This window comes from Anomaloglossus baeobatrachus, chromosome 2 (assembly GCF_048569485.1).
Source record: "Anomaloglossus baeobatrachus isolate aAnoBae1 chromosome 2, aAnoBae1.hap1, whole genome shotgun sequence".
In the NCBI taxonomy this organism is placed as follows: Eukaryota; Metazoa; Chordata; class Amphibia; order Anura; family Aromobatidae; genus Anomaloglossus; species Anomaloglossus baeobatrachus.
The window spans coordinates 775,710,137-775,726,097 of NC_134354.1; the positions used below are offsets into that span (position 1 = coordinate 775,710,137).

The window sequence follows — 15,961 nt, forward strand, 5'->3', positions numbered from 1 at the left end:
GCATCACCAACTATTATTGTGGTATCAGGATCTAGGGAAACTTCAGGTTCCTGAACTCAGGGCCGCCACCAGGGGGGGAAAAACAGGACTCTAGGGAGCCCCTTCACACTTTATTTATTGGCTTCTGTGTGAGGTGTGGAGGCAAAGCTGGGGTGGAGTCTCAAGGGGGCCCCAAAATTATGACAGTCAGGGGCCCTGAAACTCCTAGTAGCAGCCCTGCTGTACTCTGCCTGCTAACTTGTCTGAGGTCTGTGATCAGCACAGAGTGACTCGGGTGTCGACCCACAGACCTGTGGTTCATAGGCAGGCTAGCAAGAGTTAATGGTACCTGATTTACTCACATGCTATGTGAAAGCCAGTCATATTCACTCTCCTCCTATGTATGTTGGCTGGATGCTTCCTTTTAATGCCGGCTATAGCTTCTCTATACTGGTCTGGTGAGGTGTTGTGATCCAGACTTACAGGTGATTGTAGTATGTTATTGTTGTGTGCGGTTGTAGTGTTAACCCTTGTCCGTACTGCATTACTTCTTATGCTTTTCCCTTTAGTTTCTTACAGTTTATCCCTGTGAGTGGGCAGTGTGACTGAGTTTCTGTTATCCCTGTTTTTCTCATCTGTGTTTCCATCACACTTCTGTCCCTTCCTTCACTGGGGGAAGGGAACAGATCAGCGTTACTCAGGAGTATAGTAAGACACGTGGCTCCGGCGTCTCCACCAACAAGGGTAATCCGGAGGTGAGGGATCGACTAGGGACAGTATAGGAGCCCCTGTCAATCGCTATCCCACAGTCACATCATGACAGTCAGCTGATCTCAATAACAGGACATTTAAATCCCTGGCCCTTTCTGGTTCTCCACTGGGCAAAATACCATATCCAGGAAGAAACAAATGGGGTGAAAGATGCGCTTCACTACTCTGTGTAAGTCAGATAATGATAGCTGAATGCAATTTTTGTGTCATAAACTTGAAAGCAATGCATGGTCCATGCACAGTTTTGTGGCTGAGGAAGAACCAGAGGGGAGTTTTGATAAATACAGATGTGTCTATCATTACTTTTGCTCAAATTTCATTCAGGACATTTCACAATCACCTCGGCTCTCATCTAGCCAAATCAGACCTTCTGCTTTGCGCTGATGAATGGGAAACACCTCAAAACATGTGTCTACAAATTAAGTTTTTGTTTGGCATCTTGACCTAACTAATTTGCAAGCCCCTATAAATGATCAAAACCAACTTTTATGATTGCTACTTCCAATAGTTGGTACTAGAGCTCATTTGGTCTTCCTATCTGAAGAGGCTATTTGTATACTTGAATATCCAGGGGCATGCATGGAGTTACAACTTGGCACATTCAACAAGGAGAAACTTTGCCCTTTAAGCCCACTGTCAGAACCTTCTCATGCACCCAAATCGGCTCTCCTGCTTTGCGCAGATGATAGGCATTCACCCCAAAACACGTGTCTGCAAGTGGAGTTTTTGGCTTGGCTAGTTATCCTAAAGGTCCAGTCACACTAAGCAACTTACCAGCGATCCCAACAATGATAGGGATCGCTGGTAAGTTGCTAGGAGGTTGCTGGTGAGATGTCACACTGCGATGCTCCAGCGCTCCCACCAGCAACCTGACCTGGCAGGGATCGCTGGAGCGTGGCTACACGAGTTGCTGGTGAGCTCACCAGCAACCAGTGACCAGCCCCCAGCGCCGCGTGGAAGATGCTGCGCTTGGTAACTAAGGTAAATATCGGGTAACCAACCCGATATTTACCTTGGTTACCACCGCACGGAGCTACACGTGCAGAGAGCAGCGCACACTGAGCGCTGGCTCCCTGCTCTCCTAGTTACAGCACACATCGGGTTAATTACCCGATGTGTGCTGCAGCTAAATGTGCACAGAGCAGGGAGCAGCGCACACTGAGCGCTGGCTCCTTGCTCTCCTAGTTACAGCACACATCGGGTTAATTAACCCGATGTGTGCTGCAGCTAAATGTGCACAGAGCAGGGAGCAGCGCACAATGCTTAGCGCTGGCTCCTTGCTCTCCTAGTTACAGCACACATCGGGTTAATTAACCCGATGTGTGCTGCAGCTAAATGTGCACAGAGCAGGGAGCAGCGCACACTGAGCGCTGGCTCCTTGCTCTCCTAGTTACAGCACACATCGGGTTAATTAACCCGATGTGTGCTGCAGCTACATGTGCACAGAGCAGGAGCCGGCACTGACAGTGAGAGCGGCGGAGGCTGGTAACAAAGGTAAATATCGGGTAACCAAGGACAGGGCTTCTTGGTTACCCGATGTTTACTGTGGTTACCAGCCTCCGCAGAAGCCGGCTCCTGCTGCCTGCACATTTAGTTGTTGCTGTCTCGCTGTCACACACAGCGATCTGTGCTTCACAGCAGGACAGCAACAACTAAAAAATGGCCCAGGACATTCAGCAACAACCAACGACCTCACAGCAGGGGCCAGGTTGTTGCTGGATGTCACACACAGCAACATCGCTAGCAACGTCACAAAAGTTGTTCGTTAGCAGCGATGTTGCTAGCGATGTTGCTTAGTGTGACGGGGCCTTAAGTCATGTGGCAAGGCGTTTTTAAAGGGTCAATATTGACTTTTAGGATTACTAGAGTTCCTGTCTTCTGTCACTCGGAAGAGGCTATTTACACATTTCACATAACAAATTCATGTTGTGATATGCTAAGAAAAGCCTCTAAAGGCTTCAAGACATATCAGAACCAGCTATAGACACCTACAGCATAAACATCACCCAACAGAATATCAATGAATTAGTTTTTTTTCCCATAAGCTGATCATGTCATGCATGGTATTAATTTCGACATATGTTGAGCCAAGAGGAAAGGTAAGGAAGGACCCAAGTATAAGATAGTTTGTTTCCAACAAAAGCAGAATAAAGATCATGACCACTTACCTCATTTTTGTAGCGAGCAACGTTAAGCGCACTATATTCACTGTTGTAATTGATAGAGAAGTTATCGGCATTGATGATGTGAGCTCCGACATGCACAGCTACAGAGAGAGAAGAAGAAGAAGCAATTAGTTACTTGTTTGCATTAATACAGAGCAGATAATAAGAAATGACAATCTAGGGTGTGCTAGATTTCGGCACTGTCCTTGCTATTTGTGGTTTTTATAGGGCTGCAGGCAACACTAGAGATGCTTGATGCTTGAAATATGGGAAAGTTGGAGGCAGGTCATCTCCATGACCTCTTTGGCATGTTCCTGTAGTACGTCAGGGGCATTATCCTGAAAGAGGCACTACCATTAGACAATACCGCTGCCATGAAGGGGGTTACCTGGTCTCTTGGTCTGCACAATATTTAGGTAGTTGGATTCGTTACGTGTCCATTCCAAGGTTTCCCAGCAGAACATTGCCCTATCACACTGCCTTCCCTGGCTTATCTTCCCATAGTGCCATCTCTTCTTCAGGTAAGTGTTGCACACGCACTTGCAGGGGGTTAAGGGTTAGGTCCACCCCTGCATCTGTACCCATCACACCACTGTTCCATGTAATAACTGCATATGCCTTGTTTTGTTTGACTTTGCCACCAGGTGGTAGTGTTGCTATCTATGGGTAGATCCTGGCACCACGTTGGGCAGAGTAGGAGGATAGGGACGTGTATATAATAGAAAGTTGTGGGAGTAGACAGGAGCTGAGGGACCAGAGAGATGTAGAGTGAAGATGTCACAATGAAGAGTCCCTGACCCTATGGGTCACACCAACGGCTGTGACACGCGGGATCCTGGGTGGATGGCTTAACCGCATCCCCCAGGAAGAGGGGTTTAGTCTGACAGTCGGGGATTTAGTGTCGGTGCCTACTGGTGGTAATGGGAAAAAGCCCTCACTCACGGAGAAAGGTCAGCGCGCTCCCTGGGTATGGGGGTATGTCTGGATGGCCTGGCATAAAAGGGAGACCACCCCTGTGCTACATGAGGTGGAGTGAGGGATAGGAAGGGCTTAGACTGTAGATGTGGCCCAGGTGACAGAGGACACACTGCTGCAACTGTGACGTGTGAATAAGAGGAGAGAACCTTGTGAGACGTGTGCCGATGCCGGCAAGATGTGGATCGAAGGTGTAAGTTAGAATACCACAAATAAAGTTAACCTGTTGTATGAAAAGGACTGAGCCTGAACTTTATTTGATGAAAAGAAGTGAATGTGATGTCACCTGAGACTGTTACGGAGTCCTCCTGTGTGTGGTGTGGTGATCGGGAGGTGATGTCACGCTGGTTTCTTTCCTGCAAAACTCGTCCTCATTTAATTGGACGTTTTTTTCCCTTCAGGTGCTCTAAGTTATTTATTAGGCTGGACCTTTAAAAGCTTCCAGCATCCTTCACACAATGCTGGTTATTTTCTTTCCACAGTTGATCGAGACAGCCTGTGTGTTTTGGTCATGTTATATCCTAGTTCGTGTAGCCTTCTGCAAACAAGGTGAAGTTTGCAGAAGCTACGTTATTTTGTAGTTTTTCTTTATTTTATTTTTTGTGCTGTTCTCTGGAGTTGTCCCGTTGAACAGGTAGGGGGTCCCTAGACCAGGGTCCGTGTAGGAGACAAGGACAGGTCGGAGGGTCACGCCTCGCTACCTTCAAGTGTACCCGTGGCTTGAGGGCAAGTCAGGGTTTTTCAGCTTACAGGGTCAGAGAAGCCCCTGTCCCTGGGTAGCGGCTCATACGCGTGACAGGTGAGGGGTTAACAACAGGTTGTGCTGTGACCTGTTGTTCCCCTGCTACCATGACTGCTACACACTGCCTGCCCCGTGCCATCCACCACACACCCACCCGACCATATGATGTAAAACATGTGTCATGACACCACTTTCTTCCATTGCTCCATGTTTTAGTTCTGATGCTCAAGTGTCTATTGAAGTTGGACAAGAGTCAATACAGGCATCGTGGGTGATGGGTGGGAACATAGCCCCATAAAAAGTAAGCTACGATGCTCTGCATCTCTTGACACCTAACTATCATAGCCAGCAGAAACCTTTTCATCAATTAGTACACAATCACTCTTCTGTTGAATCAGACCAAATGGGCGAGTCTTTATTCCCCACCAGCATCATTGAGTCTTGGTGCCCATCAACCCATAACTCATTCACTGGTTGCCTTTTCTTGGATCATTTGTGGTAGATACTAATCAATGTATAAGACCTGCTTTAGACGAATCCCACTGTATAAGACCTACCATGCAGAGACGAGCGAGCAGCCTGAGGATCGGGGTTCGTACTGAACATAGACTATATAAAAAAACACCTGAGTTCGGGTTCGGAGTTTGGATGCTTTACATAGACAAACAACTCGCGTGAGCAAAGCTGTCCTTGGGTAAGCTTGATGCTTGCCCAGTGCAAGCCACTTGCAGTGTTTGATTGGCTCGCAGTAACAACAGCGTTATTGGATGTATAGTGTCATATACTCACCTCCAGGAATGGTACTGTGGCAAGCTGAAGTGGACCCACTAGAACTACAGTGGGACTCCAGGCCTGCCCTATTAGTTGGAGGGGCTTGACTAAGTGCCCACTGTGAGGCAGACACCAGGTGCTACTCCAGGACAGGGACCTGGATTGTGGCAGCTGACCCCAGGGCAGGGGTAGACACAGGAGTAGACAGACCTGGGCCTCAAGTGTAGACTGGAACCACCGAAGTGGCAAGGGCAGGAGGCACAGCTGGGTCAGACAGGCACAGTCTCTGACATGGCAAGGGCCACCGGAATAGCTGAGGCTGGAGGCAAAGCTGGGACTGACAAGCACAGTCTCTGGCATGGCAAGGTCCACTGGGATAGCTGAGGCTAGAGGCACAGCTGGGACAGACAGGCACAGTCTCTGGCATGGCATGGGCCACCAAGATAGCTGAGGCTGGAGGCACAGCTGGGATGGGCGGGCACACTGGCACCGACAGAACAGGACTGACAGGCAGGGAACAAACAGGACGGGAACTACGGTGTAGGTGCCAACATGCAGGAGAGGCTGGTAGCCAGGTACGGGCAAAAACCGGACAGCATACAGGACAGGACGGGACCAAATGGGACTGGCAGGAGCAAGACGAATTGGGACCAGACGGGACAAGTGAGACAGAACAGGTGACCTGACAACTGACTAGACAGAACCAACTTACTAAACTAATGGTGTTAACAGGCCACATCCCTAGTGGAAGCTTTCCTTAAATACCCAGTGCCTTTCAGCAATAGCTGGGAGGCGCTTCATGGGAGTGGCACCCTGGCCCTTTAAGAGAGGGGCGGCGGCATGCGCGCACACTAATTTAGCGTGCCCTCAGAGATGCTGTAATGTGTAGACAGTCTCTGGGAGGTGGGAGAAGAGAACCCACGTGGAGGAGAGGTCGGGATGCCAGGAGGAACCCGACCGCAACGGTCAGTCAATGTGTGTCCCTGCAGGAAGGCAAGGATTGCCACAGCATTACAGTGTACACCAAACAAAAAAAAAATGGAACACCTCCTCCACCTGCCCCCGGAAGTGATCTCTTTATGGCTGGCTGTATATGGGTGGAGACTCAAATTGCCCAAGTAGTGACTTCTACTGGGGTTCAGGTCGAGTCCATGTCCCAAACCAAACTATATCTAAAGTCCAGCTGAATCCACCAAACTGAACTTCCATGAGTTTGCTCATCTCAAATGCAGTGTACTACTGAGAGTACCCTACAAGACCTCCCATATATGAGAACACCCAGTAATGTCCACCAAATAGTAGCAATACCTCAGAATTCCTGGCATATACCAGGAACACCGTACAAAGCCTGTTAGATACTGGGAATACACCACAACACCTGCTGTATATCAAGAACACACTCCAAGATCTGTCATTCAATGAACTCCTTGCAAGACCTGCTGTACAGCAGGAACACCCCATAAAACCTGCTGGATATTGGGAATATCCCATGTGCTATATACAGGGAGCACCCAATAAAACATGCTATATAATCGGGAACATGCCAGAGTACCTGTCGGATACCTCAAACACTGCACAAGATCTGTTTTATATAAGAAACACCTGAGAAAACCTGCCATATACCTAGAACACCCCACAAGTTCTTCCATATACCAGGAACACCGAAGAGCTGCCATATATTTGGAGCACCCAATACACCTGCAACATACCAGGAACACCTCACAAGACCTGCCAGATATGGAGAACAATTCACTAGTTCTGCCTTACACCAGGAACACCTCAGAAGGACTTTCATATACTGGGAACACCCAACAAACTCTACCGTATACCATTAACACCCCACAAGACCTTCGACACACCTCAGAAGGACTGTCATATACTGGGAGCACCCAACAAACCATACCGTATACCAGGAACACCCCACAAGACCTTCCAGGTACTGAGAACATCCCACTAGTTCTGCCTTACACCGGAAACACCTCAGAAGGACTGCTAGATACTGGGAGCACCCAACAAACCCTACCATATACCAGGAATACCTCAAAAGAGCTGCCAGGTATTGGGAACACCCCACAAGACCTGCCTGGGAACACCACACAAGACCGGTTGTTTTGGATATACTCTAATCCAGTCGTGTAGACATTTCAAATTGACCATTGTCAGAGTTCTCCAAAGTTTCCTGCTTCCAAAACATCAACTTCCAGAATTGACCATTTTCTGCCTCAAATATTCCACAACTGACATTTGCTATTCTTACTAGACAATCATTATTTAATTCACTTGTCAATGACTTTAATGTTCTGAATCATCAGCACAGACATTATAGAGTTGAAAATAGAATGACAGGGAGATGACATGAAGAGGGCTATGGATTTCTTTGAAGTTTGGATGACCTGGTGACAAATTGGTAGCTTCCTGGCAGCCTTAACCAAGCAAGAATCAAGAATATAATTGGGCTCCCAATAAAAGAAAAGTTATGATCTTTGCTTTTTGTGATCTATGATGGGGGTTGTCACGAACCACCGGGGGGGTCACTCAGAAATCCCCCGCGCTGGCTACCAGTACGTCACAATCGGGGGGTAACAAGTGGGGGTCACCCCTCCTTTATACCTCCCGACCGACAGACAGAGCACGTGATGCGCTCTCTAGCGCCCCTCTTATAGTCAGGCCAATTATGGAATTGCCCGACAATAAGCAAGGAGGCCGCTATACTACTTATGCCGATTATTGAAGGGTCCCCGGTGAGAGTAGGGTATATATTCCCCCGACCTCCGCGGGCGGAATATATAAAATCTCCCCGAATCTCACTGGCCTCCCCACAATAATCCTTGGCACAAACTCGCTGCCACCAACCGCTTCACGGTAACTATTAGCCGAACACACAGACGTGGGATTCAAGATCGAGATAACAGAACAGCCCGAGATTAATTATATAATTTAATCAGCCTAAAGCACACTAGAAACTACAATATATACAATAGGGGATCTACAGAATATACATAGGTCAGAGTACAGTTACAGATAAAGCATGGTTTACAAACAGGCATACACAGTTCCAGCAGTTACCTTGTGCGTCTGGCCACAGGGGGGCGCCGTGGACCAGGTTTCTAGGATCTCCCTCACAGGTCTTCCCTGACCAGACCCCCGAGCAAAAGAACACTGGAAAATGGCCAAATTGGGGTTATCAACCTGGGCAAATCCAGGTCCCCTCCTACCTTAGTGACCTCACAGGGAAGCACTGCCACTCCCCCTGCATGGAGTCAGAGTAATATCCCAGAAGGGGCTATTACCTGCAACTCCGGACTGGGAGGTCCGATCGGGACGGTTCTGGTGCCATCAGATCCGCCCGGGTCCCCTCTGCATTTTGAGTCCAAGCACGACTCATTTACCGGACTCCTACTAGCAGTTCTCTATATCTCGCCGCCCCAGGGTGCCATATACACTCCGAGGATATGCACAGATTCGGCTCGAAGTCCCGATTCTAACGATGTAGGGGGTGTATGGCTGAGACGCACGGTAATATCATAACTGGGTATGATATTACGGAGCCAGCAGTATGCTCTCCTGTGGTGACTAGCTCCCTTTTGGTTTTGCCAGGTCACTGTCCACTTTCTTTGATGAGCGGACACAGCTCCCAGGGGCTCTTCCTCTCTCTCTTTGTTTTAGAGGCCTGAGAGAACACTAATCTCCATATCAGAGGAGATGGCTGTTGGAGGTGTAAGTGGAACACAGACCAGTTCCTTTGACACCTATCTGCTAAACAAACCGTTTATCCCTGTGGTAAATTTTCTGATTGAAGGAGTTGTGTGAAGGAAAGGGGGGGTGACACCAGGAGAGGGCTTCCTGACATAACTTGAATATCATGATTTATCGTCATATCTCCGGATTTACCTCACAGGGGTCCCCAACTTTTCTTACCAGGAGAGCTACATACACCCTAGAGTATTCTTCTCGAACCTCTCTCAAAGTAGCAGCACCCAAAGACCTCATTACCGATATAATGGCATCCAAAACTTTCCCATAGAAATTGCACTGAGGCAGTATATATACATCCAGGGGTTCCCACCTTACCCTAATTTGGTCTTCTTGCATCAAGCACTACCACCACTCTATCACATTCAGCTTCAAGCACCTTCTCTGCCTGGCACTATCATCTTGTCTCCAGTAAATATCCTTAAACCCTCAAGTCCCGTGTATGCATATCTAAATTTGATCCTATGTACCTGATTATTCATGATCATCATCTGGAGACCCATTGATCATAGCCATTTGCTATACATTGTGCTACTATACCAAGCTGACAGACAGCTGTGAGCTGCACATCATAGGCCTGCAAACCACATGTGGCTCCAGAGTCACAGCTTGAGAACCCCTGATCTGTCTCCAGAGCCAGAGGTTGGGGACCCCTGATCTATGGCTCGAAGGCCACAGGTTGGGGACCCCTGATCTGTGACTGAAGAGCCACAGGTTGGGGACCTCTGATATGTGGCTCCAGAGCTACAGGGTGGGGGTCACCTGATCTGTGGAACCAGATCCACAGGTTGGGGACCCCTGATCTGTTGCTCCAGAGCCACAGGTTGGGGACCCTGTGATCTGTAACACCAGATCCACAGGTTGGGGATCCGTGATCTGTGACACCAGATCCACAGGTTGGAGACCTCAATCTATGACTGATGCCAAAGCCACAGGTTGGGGACCCCTGATCTTGGCTCCAGATCCACAGGTTGGGGACCCCTAATCTGTGACTCCAGATCCACAGGTTGGGGACCTCTAATCTTGGCTCCAAATCCACAGGTTGGGGACCCCTAATCTTGGCTCCAGATCCACAGGTTGGAGACCCCAATCTGTTACTGATGCCAGAACCACAGGTTGGGGACCCCTGACCTGTGACACCAGATCCACAGGTTGGGGACCCCTGATCAATGTAATGATCACAAGTAATTTGCCATAAGTGCATCAATGGGAAAGAAGATTGTCTAGCGCTAATGTCGCGGGCGGAGGAGGGGACGCCGCGCCCTTTCTCTGCTCGGGTCCGGCTGCCGCGGCCTGCTGCTGCTCGGTGGCTCGAGCGCTGGGCCGGATCCCGGGGACTCTAGCGGCGCTCCTCGCCCGTGAGTGAAAGGGGGGTTTTTGGGTGTGGGGATTGAGTCTATTGTCCGTGACGCCACCCACGGTTGTGGTGATTTGTTAGCACCACCGCTGCTCGATAGGGGGATCCCTGGAGTGATGATGTGGAGCAGCCCGTTGTTTTGTTGCCCCTCCGTGGGTAGGGGTTGGTGATCCCGGGGCCCAGTGATGAGGTGGGTGATGCAGGGCTTGGTGGGCGCAGGGACGCGGGGGCAGCGCTGTGCCTTGCAGCACTGTGGTACTCACTCAGCCTGAGACGATGACATAGTTCTCGGTAAAACACACGGCTGGAAAGACGGTTCCCACGGACGGCTGCACTTGCTCTCCCAGTAGGTAACGGTGATGTCCATTTGTCCTGCACCTAATGTTCGTGTGTTGGTAGCGATGGGTTCCCACCGGTACTTTGCCCGCAGACGCTGGCCCCGAGGAACTGGTGCCCTGGCGGTGGCGGTGTTCCTCCTTAATGGTTGGACTGTTGCCTTCAATCGGGACTTGGTTGTTGGGAGACAGACGTCCCCTTCACTGACGGATTTGGCAAATTATGGCGACTCCTAGCCTTGCCGGGGTCCGAGAGGCCCCTGCCCTGGTGCTGACTGTCCTTCGTATACTGCTCCAGACCGCCGGGCCACTACCTGTCCGCGGTCCTTCCAGCAACCTCCGAGCAGTCCCCCTCCAGACAATCACCGCTGTTGCTGACCTTCCTGACACTGTCCTGCACTTAGCCGGACCAACTTCAGGTCTTTCTACGCTCACTTTTACTCTTTTCTTCTTTGCTCCACTGCTACCTCACTTTCACTTAGCTTCTCTCCTCTCCACTCGACTCTCTCAACTCCTCTACCCTCTTAACTGTTCTGCCTGGTTCTTCCCGCCTCCAGGGCTGTGTACTCCTCGGTGGGCGGAGCCAACCGCCTGGCCCACCCCCTGGTGTGAACATCAGCCCCTGGAGGAAGGCAACAAGGATTTTAGTAGCTTAAGTGTTCCTAACTGGGATGTAGGGTGTGGTGGTGTTGTGACCTGTGACCCCTGGCTTGCCCAGGGCGTCACACTAACTTGTCTATTTTTGCTCCAGAGCCACAGGTTGGGAGCCCCTAATCTTGGTTCCAGATCCACAGGTTGGGAACACCTGATCTGTTGTGCCAGAGCCACAGGTTGGAAGCCCCTAATCTTGGCTCCAGATCCACAGGTTGGGGACCCTAATCTTGGCTCCTGATCCACAAGTTGGAGACCCCAATCTGTGACTGTGACGCCAGAGCCACAGGTTAAGGACACCTGATCTTGGCTCCATATCCACAGGTTGGGGACCCCTAATCTTGGCTCCAGATCCACAGGTTGAAGACCCCAATCTGTGACTGTGACGCCAGAGCCACAGGTTAAGGACACCTGATCTTGGCTCCAGATTCACAGGTTGGGGACTCCTGATCTTGGCTCCAGATCCACAGGTTGGGGACTCCTGATCTTGGCTCCAGATCTACAGGTTGGGGACCCCTGATCTGTCACACCAGAGCCACAGGTTAAGAACACCTGATCTTGGCTCCAGATCCACAGGTTGGGGACTCCTGATCTTGGCTCCAGATCCACAGGTTGGGGACTCCTGATCTTGGTTCTGTGACGCCCTGGGCAAGCCAGGGGTCACAGGTCATGACACCACCACACCCTACACCCCGGATAGGTACACCAAAGCTACACAAAAATCCTTGTTGCCTTCCTCCAGGGGCTGATGTTCACACCAGGGGGTGGGCCAGGTGGTTGGCTCCACCCACCGAGGAGTTCACAGCCCTGGAGGCGGGAAAACCAGGGAGATAGAGTTAAGCTAGGGAAGTGAAAGGAAGTGGTAGAGGAGCAAGAGAGAGGAGTAAAAGTGGAAGAGAAAGTGACAGTTGAGAAAGCCTGAAGTTGGTCCGGGTGTGTGCCCCAGACTGAGAACAGCAAGGTTAGCAGACGGCGGTGACTGTCTGCAGGAGAGGCTGATCGGAGATTGCCGAAAGGACCGTGGACGGGTGGTGGCCCAGCGGTACCGGAGCGGTATACGAAGAGAAGCCAGCACCATTGGCAGGGGCCTTTCGGATCCCAGCAAGGCTAGGAGTCGCCGTGAATTTGCCAAATCCGTCAGTGAAGGGGACCTCCTGGGTCTCCCAACAACTAAGTCCCGATTGAAGGCAACAGTCCAACCGTTAGAGAGAGACACCGCCACCGCCAAGGCACCAGTTTCTCAGGGCCAGCGCCTGCGGGCAAAGAGGGGCTCCTCCGGCCCATATCCAAGCCGGGGAGCGGGTTACCGGTGGGAACCCATCGCTACCAACATTTCATTAGGTGCAGGGACAGAGACCGTCACCGTCAACAACCGGGGAAAAGCAACAGCAGCCGTCCGTGGGAACCGCCTTTCCAGCCGTGTGTTTTACCGAGAACTGTGTCACCGTCTCAGGCTGACTGAGTACCACAGTGCCGTGAGGCACAGCGCTGCCCCCGCGTCCCTGCACCCCACCAAGCCCCGCACCGGCCCTGCCATCCAGCATCCCCCACCTCATCACTGGGCCCCGGGACAACCACCCCCTACCCACGGAGGGGAGAACTAACAACTTTGCTGCTCCCTGTCACCGCTCCCGGGATCCCCATACAGAGCAGCGGTGGTGTCCACACAATCACCACAACCGTGGGTGGCGTCACGGACAATAAATCCCCAAAACCAATCCCCTTTTCACTCACGGGCGAGGAGCGCCGCTCGAGTCCCCGGGATCCGGCACAACGCTCGAGCCACCGAGCGGCCGAGGCCGCAGCGGCAGCGGCAGCCGGACCCGAGCAGTGGGAGAGCGCAGCGTCCCCTCCTCCGCCCGCGACAGTTCCAGATCCACAGGTCGGGGACCCCTCATCTGTCACGCCAGAGCCACAGGTTAGGGACTCCTAATCTTGGCTCCAGATCCACAAATGGAGACCCCAATCTGTGACTGTGATGCCAGAGCCACAGGTTGGGGACCCCTGGTCTTGGCTCCAGATCCACAGGTAGGGGACCCCTGATCTTTGGCTCCAGAGCGACAGGTTGGGCACCCCTGATCAATGTCATGATCACAAGTAATTTGCCATATGTGCATCAATGGGAAGGAAGATTGTCCAGCGCTAACTTGTCTGTTTTTATGACTAATTATTGCACTTTTCTCTGGTGTTCACAGTCCCCCAAGAAAATCAACAATTTCTGAGTCACCACTTATTCACGTCCATGAACGGAGATACAATGGGAGCATCTGCGGATGAATGAAAACCAGCACTAAGCACATATGGCTGCTCTATGGAGGCCTCTGGAGAAAAGAGAGAAAGCTGCTGTAAGAGCCTCGGTGGGAAATCAACGGCAATTAACAAGGCTCCACTGGGAGGAGGACGGGGGGAATGCAGCTATATTAAACATAATACATCTGTAGTGTACACTGACACAAGCGATGGTGTACAGGGGTCGGCGTTATCACATGTCTGTCTGCGGATAGCTGACTTCAGTATCATCCACAAGATAATTGCTAATCGTGGTTTTCCCATCTGTTGCAGACATTTAGCCAGACAATGACATCACCTACAATCTGTAAAAAAGCTTGACACAGGCAAAAGAAGGGAAAATTAAACCATTTGAAGTGTCCATTCCCGTATGCGCCGGTGCTGCCAAGTCGCACCGTTCCAGCATGCAGAAGAGCACCGGGGTCGGGACATTCGGGCACCTGCGGAGTGCGGCTCGTTACTTGGCACTTACTGATACTGATCTCATGTGCCTGGATTTTACACATTTTATAGCAAAAAGCTTAGCCATAAAAGCAATAAAAAGGAACAGATCTTAGTAGCCACATTGTCCCTGTTTCTTGGTGGCCCCAAAACATGAGAAACAACAAAAAAAGTGTTCATATGAGACTATTTCGAGCAATCAAGCGAGTTCCCTTTTTTCTCATTTTCTTTATCTTCGTCCAATCCCATCCTCCGAATGGAGTCATTAAACCAAAATTAAAGTTTAAAAACATGTTATCACCTATCCACTATTGGGAGCCCTAAAATAGGAGATTTATGTGCCTCATCCTCTTTGGTTCTCCTCTGGGTGCAAGACAATGTCCAGGTGGCAATGAATGGAGCAAAAAAAAAAAATCGCGCTTTTTTGCTTTGTTCAAAGGGAATCGGACAACAGGGTCTACCCCTATTAGCTATTTACAAGACAGGCTTTGTCATGTAACACTGATTTATGGCAACCCCAATGTTAGGTCTCTTTTACACGTCAGTGGAAAAAAAACACCCATTTTTTACTGATGTGTTGAAGGTGCGTATGGCCCTCCATGTGCCATGATTTTGGGAACCACGGGGAAGACTATTCTCCTTACCGAGACCTGACAAGCCAGTCTGGCTGCCCGTGAGGGGACTTTGTGGCTTTTAAACAAGACTTAGGATTTAACGGCAGATCAGAATCCCAATTTGCAGACACATTTTACACTGATGAGGGGCAATCACCCCGAAACACCGTGTCTGCAAATTGGGATTCTGAGCTGGCATTAAATCCTAAGTCTTATGAAAAGGCTTGTTTAAAAAGCCACTTTTGACTTTTAGGATCGCTACTTCCAATAGGTGGCGCTAAAGCTTGTCTCCTTCCTCACTGGAGAGACAATTTGAATAATTCCCAGAGGAGCATTGCAGCTATAAGTCCCCTCACTGGCAGCCAGATTTGTATGTCAGTTCTCCATAAGGAGAATAGTCTTCCCCGTGGTCCCCACATAGCTTCTCATAAGCCAGATCAGATACCCATATTGTGCAAATTGGGATTCTGATCTGGCATTAAATCCTTAAGCCTGCTTTACATGTTACGGTCCAGCATACGATATCGTATGCGATCGTAACCGCCCCCATCGTATGTGCGGCACGTTCAATTTGTTCAACGTGCCGCACACACGAGTAACCCCCCGTCACACGTACTTACCTGTCCATACGACTTCGCTGTGGGCGGCAAACGTCCACTTCCTGGAGTGGGAGGGACGTTCGGCGTCACATCGACTTCACGCGGCAGCCGGCCAATAGAAGCGGAGATGAGCAGGACTTAAAAAATCCCGCCCACCTCCTTCCTTTCGCATTGCCGGCATGACGCAGGTAAGCTGCAGTTCATCGTTCCCGGGGTGTCACACACAGCGATGTGTACTACCCCGGGTACGATGAACAACCTGACGTTCAATCCATGAGGAATGAACGACGTGCGTGGGATGAACGTTTTACCGTTCAATCGCAATCGCACGTAACTGTCACACGTTACAATGTACCTTACTATGCCGGAAGTGTGTCACTTACGACGTGACCCCGCCGACACATCGTCAGACATATTGTAGCATGTAAAGCGCCCTTCAGTCTTATGAAAAGGCGTGTTTAAAAAGCCACTTTTGACTTTTAGGATTGCTACTTCCAATAGGTGGCGCTAGAGTTTGTC

General features: G+C 50.3%; 1 protein-coding gene across 1 annotated transcript in view; it reads right to left on the reverse strand.

Moving 5' to 3' along the window:
• NOX4 (NADPH oxidase 4) overlaps positions 1-15,961 on the reverse strand; it is a 369,265-nt gene that overhangs the window by 270,259 nt on the left and 83,045 nt on the right. Inside the window, exon 5 of the mRNA XM_075334714.1 lies at positions 2,919-3,016. Within this exon, the coding sequence (XP_075190829.1) occupies positions 2,919-3,016 (98 nt within the window). The remainder of the gene's footprint in view (positions 1-2,918; positions 3,017-15,961) is intronic.